This window comes from Xiphophorus maculatus, chromosome 15, assembly GCF_002775205.1.
Source record: "Xiphophorus maculatus strain JP 163 A chromosome 15, X_maculatus-5.0-male, whole genome shotgun sequence".
In the NCBI taxonomy this organism is placed as follows: Eukaryota; Metazoa; Chordata; class Actinopteri; order Cyprinodontiformes; family Poeciliidae; genus Xiphophorus; species Xiphophorus maculatus.
Genome location: NC_036457.1, coordinates 4,477,463 through 4,490,031, shown reverse-complemented (window position 1 = coordinate 4,490,031; position 12,569 = coordinate 4,477,463). Strand labels below are relative to the sequence as shown.

The following is a 12,569-nucleotide window of genomic DNA, read 5'->3' as shown; positions in this document are numbered from 1 at the left end:
TCTCACACACACACAGTTGTGTTTTCATCCCTTGTGGGGACTTCACATTGACTTCTATTAATTTCTACAGCCTAACCGTTACCTTAACCTTTACCTTAACCCTAACCGTCACATATCTAACCACTAACCCAAAAACAACAATTTCCCTCATGGGGACCAAGAAAATGTCCCCACAAGGAGCAATGGTCCCCATAACCCCACATTGTAGACAGAATAGGTTCCCATAAGGATATAAAAACCTGGTACACACACACACACACACACACAGCATCCTACTGCGGATGAATAATTCAGAGCTGCAGGAGAAAGTGCTCAGTCACCACAGAAATCCCGTCCACCTCTGAGGACGGTTTGTCATCCTGCTGCAGAGCCTTCAGTTGATAAATCCATTTTTGTGACACATTAAAACAGCATTAATGATGCTTTCTATTAAATCTGTTTCTGCATTTCATGTAGAGTAAAGCCTGACATGAATATTTTATGTCTTTAGTTTCTGCATAACATCATTTCAAGCGTTAGCAGCTGCCCTAAAAAAAACTAATGTATTTCTAACCAATAAATGTGTTTCATGATTCTGAGGAGGTTAACATGTTAACAGGTTAACATGTTAACAGGTTTACAAGTTTGGAGAACAAACTTCTAGTTTTATAACCACAAACCAGAAACGCTGAACTGCTCTGAATAACGCTCCTGTTTACATGTAACAATAAAAGTTTTCCTTCTTCATGGTTAGCTTCAAAGAACAAAGATTTTTCTTCTTCACTGTTGGTTTTGTTTTAAAATATGTTGGTATTTAAATAAAATTTGTTCTGGTGCATTTGAGTGAACACCACCAACTAAAACAGAGCAGCGCTAACGATGGAGCACAAATCAGAAACATTAGCTCTGCTAACACTAAAGCATTATGGCATTTAGCAGAAGCTAATGCTAAGGTGCCATATTAAAATGGTGGAAGCTAATGCTAAAATTGATATTGGAAGCTAATGCTAATGCACTAAATTCAGTCATGTTGACACCCACTACATATGTTTCTCAAACATGTGATTTTTGCCTGTTAGTTTGATTAGCCCTCCAGGTTGTTTGTTTATGTAAAGTTGTGTTATTCTGTGTATTTCATTCATTTGCTTGTGTTGTCGCCATTTACAGTTTTTGGAAGAGAAAAGAGAACATGAGGACAGGAAATGAAACTGCTGCTTCAAAATAAAAGCATGAATATAAACATCTATAATATTCTTTACAACCAATGTCCAAAACTTTGTTCAACTGAACGTTTACAAACCAGCCAAGCAAATTAGCGCTTTAGAGTTTATCTGGAAAAGCTAATTTAGGGGATGCTAAGTGTGCTAAGTGCTAAAAGCTAGCTCTGCTAGCTATTAGTGGATCAGCTGAATTGTAGCCACCACTGTGTATTTGTTATCCTGTTGGGGGTTTATTCAGGTTCTGTTGGAGCCGCAGAGTTTGCTTACACATCAGGCCGGCCCACAGCTGCTTTATCTGAGCCAACATCTCCATCCTCCCTGACCGGCTCAGAGGCACTGCGGCAGGAATCTGACTCCAGACCGCAGACACAGGGGGCGGGACGAAGGCTGGTCACGTGGTCCGCAGCAGCGCGCGGACCAATGGAATGAATGGACCGTAAATAGGAGCCAATGGGAGGCGCGGGGCGCGTATAAAAGGCGAGCGCCGCTTTAATCCGCAGCAGCAGCGGCAGCAGGAGATCCGGAGCGCTTCTCACCTCAGACTGAACACAGGTAGGGGCCGCTTCATTCTGCGGGGCCTCGGCAGGGTGATGCGGGAGCCACGCAGCCAGGCGGGCTGTGCACCTGCTGATGTGCTTTGTTTACCGCAGCGGAGCCGCAAAGCGCCGCTGCGGGTCAGCTCCGACCTTGCGGTCCGTCCTGCGCTCAGGTGTTGCGCAGCAGCGGGATGCGCGCGCCGCTCTGCAGGATCCACCTGCAGGCCGGACCAGAACCATCAGAACCACCTTAAAACCGCCCGTTTTACTCTGCGCAAACAAAGGAGCGGCCAACAGCGCATGCTCAGATCCAGGGAATTTATCGCCCTTTGGAACGATTTCGTTCCTCTGATTCCTTCAGGGAACGTTCGGCTCTAAAGCTCGGAACCGGTCCTGGTTCCGGTGGTACTGAAGGTGACCGGGGCGTCGCGCGAGCGGTGCCGCAGCCGCGTGCAGCAGGCCCGCCGCTGCTGCGTCACTGCGCGGCCTCCCGCACATTTAATCCCTTTGTGTCTCCTCCCCCCCCCCTCCCGCGCCGCGCCCCGCCATGTCAGGGTCCAGATTACACCCCGAACCTCCGCGAACCAGAATCAGCTGATTCAGAACCAAAAACAGAAAACCTGCGGTTCCGATTCTAGCCTGAAGGTCAAGAAGAAGAATCAGCTGATGATGATGATGATGATGATGATGATGCGCTGCTGCATGACTGAGCACCTTCTCTGCTGATTTTTAATATTTTGATGTTTTTTTAAATTCCTGCAAATTTCTCCCGGCTGAGTTAATCTGGATTTAAAGAGTCAGAAACAAAAAAATAAATAAAAATACATTTTAAAAAACCTTCTGCGCTTCAGAGCTGATCAACAGATTTCTGATTTAAAACCAATCTCTGCTGCTTCGATCTCCACCGGATCAATAATATCCGGTTGGACCAGAAATTCATCAGATTTAGTGTTTAAAGCTCATCACAATTCAGAAACCTGACGATAAGGAGGGAAAACCTTTTATTTTGAAAGGCCAGCTTGAGGTTGATGAGGAAAATGAGAATTTATTGGTTTTGTTTTGATTTGTTGAAATATTTACTTCCATTAGTAATGTGTAAATTACTTTAGCAAGAAAATGCAAAGTTATATATTTAACATTTTATTTTGAAGGAGTTTTCAAAGATTTATTTTGGGGAAAAAAAACACAACAAAAACAAAACAATGTTTAACTTTTGAAATGTTTACGTTTTTATCTCAGAATCAAAAAGTTTCTGTCTGAAAAAATAAAATGTCTGGACCAAATTAAATATTCTACATAAATTAAATTTGATGACTTAATAATGTTGAATATACTTTAGCAAGAAAATACAAAATTAAATATTTAGACACTTATTTTGAAGGGCCTTTTGAAGGTTTATTTTGAAAAAACAATATTGAACAAAACAAATTTTGAGATTTTTATTTAGAATCAAAAGTTTATGTGTTAAAAACAACAAAATATTCTGCATAGATTAAATTTGATCCGGTTTGGTCCATAAATAATCTAGAAATTAAGATTTTATTTCACTTGGAATTTTATTATTTTTTAGGATAATTTATTGGCTCATTTATTTCCGTTTAGTGTGGAATACTTTTGCAATTTTTTAAACTTTTTTTTTTGTTTTACAAAATTCACTATTTTAACATTTTATTTTGAAGTGTTAAAGGTTTATTTTTAGAAAAAAAGAAACAACCAAAACTAAATTAATTCAAGGAAATATTTATTTTTAAAAAATCTAGAATAGAATCAAAAGTTTGTGTCTAAAAATCAATTAAATTTGGACCTAAATAAAAAAATATTCCATATAAATAACGTGGAAATTGATTTTATTTTAATTTTATTTAACTTGAGATTTTATTTTTAGGATAATTTTGTTTTTAAAACCCTTAAAAATAAATATCTAAATATTACATTTTGTCATTTCTTTCAGAAGCAGTTTCAATATTAAACAATCGATTATTTAGAGTAGTTTATTGATTTTGTTTGCTTTTAAAATCAATATTTAACTTATGAAATGCTGAAGTTTTTACCTAGAAGAGAATCAACAGTTTGGACCAAATGAAATATTCAGCTGATGATCAATCATCTCTAAACTAATCAAACTGATTGATTATTTACCGTTCCAAGTTCTTCTCTGATGGGTTTTGTGATTATTTGTGGGTCCAGGTCGGCAGCCCAGACGTCATCATGCCTTTCGGAAACACTCACAACAAGTTTAAGATGAACTACTCTGCGGAGCAGGAGTTCCCCGACCTCAGCCAGCACAACAACCACATGGCCAAGGTTCTGACGCTGGACATGTACGCCCAGCTGCGCGACAAGGAGACGCCCAGCGGCTTCACCCTGGACGACATCATCCAGACAGGCGTCGACAACCCAGGTCGGTCTCACCTGGAGCCACACGATTGGTTCCTGCTCCAGTCAACCCGGAAACGCATCACAGAGGCGGCTCCACGGGGGGCTGCAGGGGGCCGATGAGAATCCTGAGGGGAAAAACAAAAACCGACGTTAATGGGCTCCAGGCGTGAGCTGGGTCTGAGTTACACACAGAAAGAGAGCAACCGAAAAAATCCTGCAGCTAATGGAGAACTAAATCCAGAAACACATCAGGAAAAAAATGAACTAAACCTGAAAGATCTTCAGGTAAAAACCAATTAAAGATAATCTGTTTGTAGACATGATAAAGTAGAACTAAATCTAGAAAACCTGAAGTTAAAAAATTGATTTGGGAAACATTCAGGAAATATGAACTAAACCTGGAGACCACCATGGAAGGTAAACATGAGATAAACATAAAAACTCTGAAGATAACGTTGAACTAAACCTAGAAAACCTTAAAATAAACTAAACTGAACCTAGAAAACCTACAGGTAGACATTAACTACACCTAGATAATCTGCAGGTATAAAATAAATGTAGAAAACATTTAGATAATATAGAAATAACGCTACAAACCCCGCAGATAAAGAAAAAAACTAAATATAGAAGCCATCAGGAAGACATGAAATAAACATAGAAAACCTTCAGAAAAAAGAAAGCCCTGCAGGTAATCTATTTATTTATAAATCTGAATTAACATCAGATTTCTCTGATGGAGTCCTGGGGAAAAATAAATCTAGACATAATTACAGTTAAAAACTTGTTTTTTACTGTACTGTAACCAGAACATAAAGTTTCCCTGTGGGGTCTTTGGCCCCGTTGGGCCCCCCCTGGCCCCCCCACTGCTCCACCTGTATGCAGATGAATGGATGATTCTGGATGGTTGGTCTTAAAATGTAAACATCATTCTGATGAACAGACACACCTGAGCAGGTAAACTGCTTATGAGACGAAGTTCAAACACCTGAACGCTCCACCGGGTCAGAACCTCATCAGAGCCCAGATCCTGTTAATCAGATCAGAAATCCTCACGTTGCATTTAGAGGCTGTTGGAATTTTAACATTTGTTTTCCTGATTATGAAGCTTTAGGACAAACTATCAGCCAACACGGCTGAATGTTTTAAGGATGTTTTATTTGTGAAGCAACAAAGCGGTGATATCAGCAGGTATGGGATTGGAGGAGCGTCACACTGTTTATCCATCCTGCAGTTCTGCTGCTGTTCATTAATTCCTTCTAATTGGATTGACTTGATAGCTCGAGTTATTTCTGCTCGTTAATTCCCCGGGGAGCCGCTGCTTCCTGTCTGATCTGCTGATCTTCTTCACATCCAGAATCATCACGTTCAGCTGCAGAAAGTCAAAACGAGCGAAGCTCACAGGTTTCCGTTTTCTGTCCCTCGGCGCCGCCCTGCAGGTCACCCCTTCATCATGACGGTGGGCTGTGTGGCCGGAGACGAGGAGACGTACGACGTGTTCAAGGACCTGATGGACCCTGTGATCGAGGACCGCCACGGAGGATACAAACCGTCAGACAAACACAAGACGGACCTGAACGCAGAAAACCTGGAGGTGAACTGAGTAAACTAAACCAGAACCAGTGAACTAACCTCGTTCAGAACCAACCTGGTTCTGGTTGTGTTCGCTGTCCGTGGTGCTGAATCGGTACTTCCTGATGTTGGACTCACTCTGCCTTTCTGTCTTCAGGGCGGAGACGATCTGGACCCAAACTACGTGTTGAGCTCTCGGGTTCGGACCGGGAGGAGCATCCGTGGTTTCTGCCTGCCGCCGCACTGCAGCCGCGGCGAGCGCCGTGCCATCGAGCAGCTCTCCATCGAAGGTACAGCAGCAGCTCTGGTCTGTTTCTGGATGCTAACTAACTCTGGGCTGCTGCTGGTAAACCTGCACAGTCAGAAATTAACGGCAATAATTTCAGTTATTTAGCCTGTCATAAGAAAACATTTTCAGTCATATTTTCACCATGTTATTAATTTATAAATGTCACAGTTTTGCTAACTAAATATTTAATTAGCAAGCTAAACATTTAGCTTCAAATTAAACATTTGTCAGACATGCTCAATGTCTAGTTGAAGCTATTTTTTTAAGCTCAGAGAAAAATATTAAGCTAATATGCAAATTTGAAGACGACCAGAAGTGGACTACCAAAGTAAAAGCTGGTTCTTCCAAACTTCTAAGATCCTGTTTCTAAATCGTTTCAATCATCTCTTCATCAGAGTTTATTTTCCTCTTTTCTTGAACATTTCAACTAAAACCAAACATTGAGCCGTTTTAAAGGCAATCCAGACATTTAGCGATCAATCTGCACAGGGTCAGCTTTTATTTTGATAGTCCACTTCTACTGATTGGCAAGTGAATTGAAAATTAAATGTATAGCTAGTTAAATATTTAGTTTAGAGCTAAATTATTAGCGTGCTCACTAAATATTTATCTAGCTAAACAGAGTTCTCACGAAACATTTAGCTAGCCAAGTCTTTAGCTGGCTAACTAGGTAAATGTTTAGTTAGCTAGCTAATCTGTATTTAGTTAGCTACCTAAGTAAATATTTAGATTGAAACTTTTGACATTTATAAATGAATGCATCATACAGTGAACATTACTGAATAATTAATCCCTAACGAGTTTTCTGATAAAAGCGGCAGCCTGCAGTTAAAATGGCTGCTTTTACTCACAGGATTCCGTTTCCGGCCCCGTGATTCATCCAGCTGCGGCAGTTTGACTAATTATCACTTAAATAAAAATCAGGTGTGAGGTAAAGCTCAGGTTTCAGGTGTTCGGAGAAAGTGAGGCAGGTTAGTCACCAGATCAGAGCCGTATTGTTATGTAACGGTACCGAACCGGATGTGAAGGAGCATCGCACCGTTAGCATCACATCATGCTGCGTTCAGGGACAACCCGAGCATGCAGGGATTCTCTGAATCATTCCGGGTTTATTTAGCGCTGTCTGATAAGGATGAGTCTTTATTTACAGACTACCCATCATGCCTCAGTGAGCGGGTTGGCCAACAGACCAAACCGTTACGTAACCGTGAGCAGAGCGTCAGAGAAACTCCTAATGAGCTCAGCCGATTTATATTCAAGCTGAACAAAACTATAAGAGGACACTCTGCTGCCCCCTGCTGGTAGAAACCAGGACTATTTCTGTTAAGATAAACATCTGCAGATATAACAGAGACGGCAGCTGATCTGTTGAATCAATAATAATAAAAAATTAGCTCCTTATGAAGAATAAAAATCTGTTTATAATTTTAGTTTATATTCCTGATTCATCACAAGATCAAGTCGGATTAAATGTGGTTGAATTTGATAATCCACATCCTGAAAAGTGTTCAGGCATAATGGAGGCTTCACTGCCCGATAGAAGCCATCTTATGAGTGGCAGCATTTCCTGGGAAACCAATAAACGTACGTTTGGAAACTTTAACAGAAACAAGCATAAAAAAATACACAAGAGTTATTAATTTTTTGATAGTTTAAGCATTCAGTAGACCAGCAGTATTCGTAGAAATTAGAAACAACCGTGAATATGGAGCTAAATTGCGGTAAAAAAAAAAAGTTTGTTTAAAAAAACAAGCAAATTTGAAACAGAAAAACAAAACTTAACTGACAAAACGCATTGATTCTGAGAAATGTTTTGAACCTTTTTTTTTATTTAATGTCCTTTTGTTTAAGTTTTTCCTAAATAAACTTTATGGCCCTAATTTAGTTCCATACATTAAAGTTTACACACACAAAAAAAAAACAAGTGAAACCGCTAAATGTTCAAAACAATTTTTAAGTTTCAATCTATTTTACAAACCTTTCAGCCCTAATTTAGCTCCATATGATTAAGTTTGCAAAAAAGAACTTAAAGAAAACAGTTGACCCTGAAAATCATCTTTAGTTACATTTTTTTACAAACTTGGTGGCCCTAATTTAGCTCCATATAATAAGGTTTGCTGAAAAAAACCCATTGAACCTGAAAAGTAATTTTGAACTTTTTTTCAATTTTATTTCTTTAACAGTCCTTATGGCCCTAATTCAGCTCCATACACTAATAAACCCATAAAAACCATAGAAGGACATTTCTAGAGATGCTGACTGTGCAAACGTATTAATAGAAACATATTAATAGAAAGGTTAGTGGAAGGAAAAACTGTTCTGCATTTCATTTGGAAATAATTTCAGAGTCTAGAGAACCAAAATCCACATTATTTGATGTTTCTTTAAAATACAAAATGGCAGCAGCATTAACATGCGAGCCAAACACTCAACCGTCTGACCGCAGCCACTCGGTGCACCACACCTCTGACCCGTCGGTTCTGACCCGGTTTCTCTCTGCCTGCAGCTCTGGACTCTCTGGAAGGAGACCTGAAGGGGAAATACTACGCCCTGAAGAACATGACTGAGGAGGAGCAACAGCAGCTGATCGATGACCACTTCCTGTTTGACAAGCCCGTTTCTCCTCTGCTGCTGGCGTCTGGGATGGCGCGCGACTGGCCCGACGCACGCGGCATCTGGTCAGTACGTTCCCAACACACTCAGCTGTTAGCACGTTAGCTCAGCTATTAGCACACTTCCACTAATGTGCTAATAGCTGATGTAATTTTTTGATTAGTGTTTTGCTAACTCTGAAAACATTTAGGTAACTTAGCTTCCCCTGAATTTTATTGGATAAAATGTAAAGCCCCAACTTACTTGGCTGCAGCTTTTAGCACACTTCCGCTAATGTGCTAATAGGTATGCAAATATTTTGTGTAGTGGTTCAGTGGTTCAGTGATTTTGCTGACTTTTAAATAGTTAAGTGCACTTTGCTTTCCTAATGTTTTCTGGATAAATTCTAAAGGCACACTTCCACAGTCTGCTAGCAGAGCTGATTTTTCATTTAGCGCTTTAGTATTTTTGATGACTTTGAAAACAGTTAGCGATAAATTCTAATGTGCTAACTTACTTGGCTGCAGTAATGATGTGACAGAATGGACATTAGAAATAATTACACCTCTCCCTTTTTCTTACTTTATTTAAAGACTGCTGACTATAATCATAAACTGCACTTCTCCTTGAACTGAGATGCATTAATCTGCAGTTACGGCAGTTCGCCACTAGTTGGCACATGGAGCTCGGTGAGCACTCCTGACTCAGCGAGCCAACGGCAATTTAGTGCAGTAACGGCTGGTCAGTGAGGCGCTCACTGTTGCTCTTGTTTGTTAACAGCGTTCATTGAATAAAAGAACCTGTGAAAACCACACTGACTAATCATTAAGTGTGCAACAATGAGCACATTTCTGCTATTAGCTTAGTTTATTTCTTTAGCTTAGTTTATTCTATTGCTTTTATATTGCTACATAAAAGCAATAGAAAACCAACTACTATTTAGTGTACTTCCACTAAATAGTAGTTTAGTGGAAGTACTGCAGCTTTCCGGCTCCCACCTTCCTAATGCTGCCCTGGGTAACTGCCAATATGGCCGCCACTCCATCTAGATCTGACCCAAACGTCGTCCATCACCTGCAGGCACAACGACAACAAGACCTTCCTGGTGTGGGTGAACGAGGAGGATCACCTGCGTGTCATCAGCATGCAGAAGGGGGGCAACATGCGCGAGGTGTTCACACGCTTCTGCACCGGGCTCACCAAAGTAAGCTCCGCCCCCTAACCCTACCTGAACCTTTTACCTGTGCTGCCCCGTCTCACCTGTTTGCTCCATCTCCTCCAGATCGAAGACTTGTTTAAGAACCGAGGACACGAGTTCATGTGGAACGAGCACCTGGGCTACGTCCTCACCTGCCCGTCCAACCTGGGGACGGGGCTGAGGGCCGGCGTTCACGTTAAGCTGCCAAATGTCAGCAAGCACGAGAAGTTCGGAGAAATCCTGAAGAGGCTGCGGCTGCAGAAGCGAGGAACAGGTACGCTGCCTCCGGCTTGACTTGAGCTTCATGAATTAACATGGAAAACAGACTCAGGCTGACGACTTCTGCAGCATTTGTACTCTGTGCAGGTAGACTATAGGGGGCGGTGTAGAGCGCCATTAGCAAACACAGGGTATCATTTGTAAAGTTATTTAGCCTGTTAAGATAAAAATGGTGGTTCTTTTTTCAGTTCTATTTTCACCAGGATATTCATTCATTTATATCAACATGAAGCTAAATATGTAGTTAGCTTGGAAACATTTAGTTCAGTTCTAATTATTTTTGGTAACAAGCTAAATATAGTTAGCGAGTATAGTTGAGGCTAAATATTTAGCTTGCTAACTAAATATTTAGTTTGCAATGTAAATATTTTGTGTGATAACCATTTAGTTTGAGGGTAAATATTTTGTTAAGCTAAATATAATTATTGAGCTAACTATTTAGCTTCAGGCTAAATAGATTTAGGTTGCTAGGGAATTATTTGGTCTCAAACTAATTATTTAGCTGCCTTGCTAAATTTAGTTAATAAGATACATTTTTAGCTTGATTAGTGGAAGTGTGCCCACCACTGCGGCCAAGTCAATTATCAGCTTAGTATTTATCCAGAAATTATATTTAGCAGAAGATAAGAACGCTAAACGTTTTCCAAGTTAGCTAAAGTGCTAAGTGAAAAATTTGCGCCGCTAGTAGTTTAGTGGAAGTACTTCAGCAATTAAATAAGTGCTTCAGAATTCATCTGGAAAATTCATTTAGGAAGAAGAGCTGTAAACTTTTTCAAAGTTAACTAAAGTGCTAAGCTATTAGCTCCGTTATTAGCATGTTAATTGTGCGTACCACTGACTTCCTGTCTGCGTGTCAGGCGGCGTTGACACCGCAGCGGTGGGCGGAGTCTTCGACATCTCCAACGCTGACCGCCTGGGCTTCTCGGAGGTGGAGCTGGTCCAGATGGTGGTGGACGGCGTCAACCTGCTGGTCAACATGGAGAAGCGCCTGGAGGCCGGCGAGGCCATCAACGACTTGATGCCAGAACAGAAGTGAACTGTCTCACTGTAACCCGACACCGCCGTCCTCCCTCCTCTTCCTCACTGGCCCCGCTCACCCCCGTCCTCCTCCTCTTCCTCACTGTCCGTCCTGACGCTGCGGGACGCGTAGAGCCGCTCGGTTAGACTGCAGTCTTCCAACATGTGAAGGATTTTCTATTTCCTTATCTGCACCTGTTGGATCCATCTAACATCTGAAATATCTAATAAAGTCTCTGTGGCCCAGACTCAGCGCCTGTCTTCATTTACAAACAAGGATTTAATTAAATTTACGCTTGTTTCTGCATAGAACACTGTGGACTTTGACTAGGCCGTTGCAACACCTTGGTTTTTGGCTTCAAGACTCGTTTTTGGTCTGCAAGATGCGGAACATTTTTCAACAGAAAAACCCATAATTGATTCTTTTATGCAATCATAAATGTGGCCTAATCACTTGAAATGAGTTAAAACCATAAGTTTACATACACCTTATTTTCACCGTCTGAAGTTTAATCAAACCATATTACAGTTGTTTCAGGTCAAATAAACAAAATATTTCTATTTGCTAAATAATTAGAAATAATTGGGTTTAGATACAGAACACTAAAGACAGACAGGAAGTTAGAGGAATGAACTACTGAGGCTTGTGAAAGAAAACACAACCAAATACTGGGATTTATGTAAACTTACGATCCTCTCTGATTTTTTCTCATTACAGTATTGAAGTTTTTAGCAAATAGAAATAATTTATTTTGGCCTGAAATGAGAGAAGTTTGATGCAATTCAACATCAACCAGAGAAGAAAAGATGTATGTAAACTTCTGGTTTCAGTTGGACAGATTAGCCTCCAACACGTTTAGCATCAACATTTAAAACCTGCATGAAAATTATGAGCGAAATAAAGAACAAGAAGTAAAAGCAGATATTTCCACTCTGGTTTCTCTGCTGCCACCTGGTGGTCAACCAGCGTCACTGCAGCAATTACAACCATTTAAAGCAGGGGTCTCAAACTCAATTTACCCGGGGGCCGCTGGAGGTAGAGTCTGGGTGAGGCTGGGCCGCATTCACACACACGGTCTCCTCAGCCGAACCTTTCTGATTGCCTATTACCATATTTGGCCGTAGTCAGGCGCTGTAACAGCCGTAATTGTGTAGTGTCTCTTTAAGATACTCTAGTATTGCTAATGATGTCAGAAGTATGCGCCACGGCTTCTCTGTAGAGAGCGTGGGAGAAACGTGCTAGTCGGACATGTTAGCTCCCTAACTTTTTAGTAATGTTACGGGTTGTTTGGACGCTGCTCAATTTTCATGTCTGATAATATAGCAGCCGTTCAACCAGGCTTTGTAAGGTTGGTGAAGAGCGCATTTATTAAAGGACAACACTGGGGAATTCCCAGTACCAGTGTGGTTGTGAGTTTTTGACCGTCCTGACGAATCTGCCGCCTCCTCTCCTCCCTTAAACACAACCCAAGCGTTACAGCGCCTAATTTTAATTACGTTACACTGATCAG

General features: G+C 40.9%; 1 protein-coding gene across 2 annotated transcripts; it reads left to right on the top strand.

The window, feature by feature from the left end:
• The first annotated feature begins 1,645 nt into the window (after positions 1-1,645).
• On the top strand, positions 1,646-11,306 carry LOC102237653 (creatine kinase B-type). 2 transcript variants are annotated; one of them, XM_005815153.2, is made up of 8 exons: positions 1,646-1,751; positions 3,923-4,136; positions 5,551-5,705; positions 5,841-5,973; positions 8,479-8,650; positions 9,645-9,768; positions 9,847-10,036; positions 10,899-11,077. In XM_005815153.2, exons 2-8 carry the CDS (start codon positions 3,944-3,946, stop codon positions 11,075-11,077), a joined length of 1,146 nt encoding a protein of 381 aa, XP_005815210.1. In that variant the 5' UTR covers positions 1,646-1,751; positions 3,923-3,943. The 2 variants fall into 2 exon arrangements, with proteins under 2 accessions (XP_005815210.1, XP_023203876.1); XM_023348108.1 differs by lacking the exon at positions 1,646-1,751 and having other exon boundaries at positions 3,944-4,136; positions 10,899-11,306.
• Positions 11,307-12,569: the final 1,263 nt, after the last annotated feature.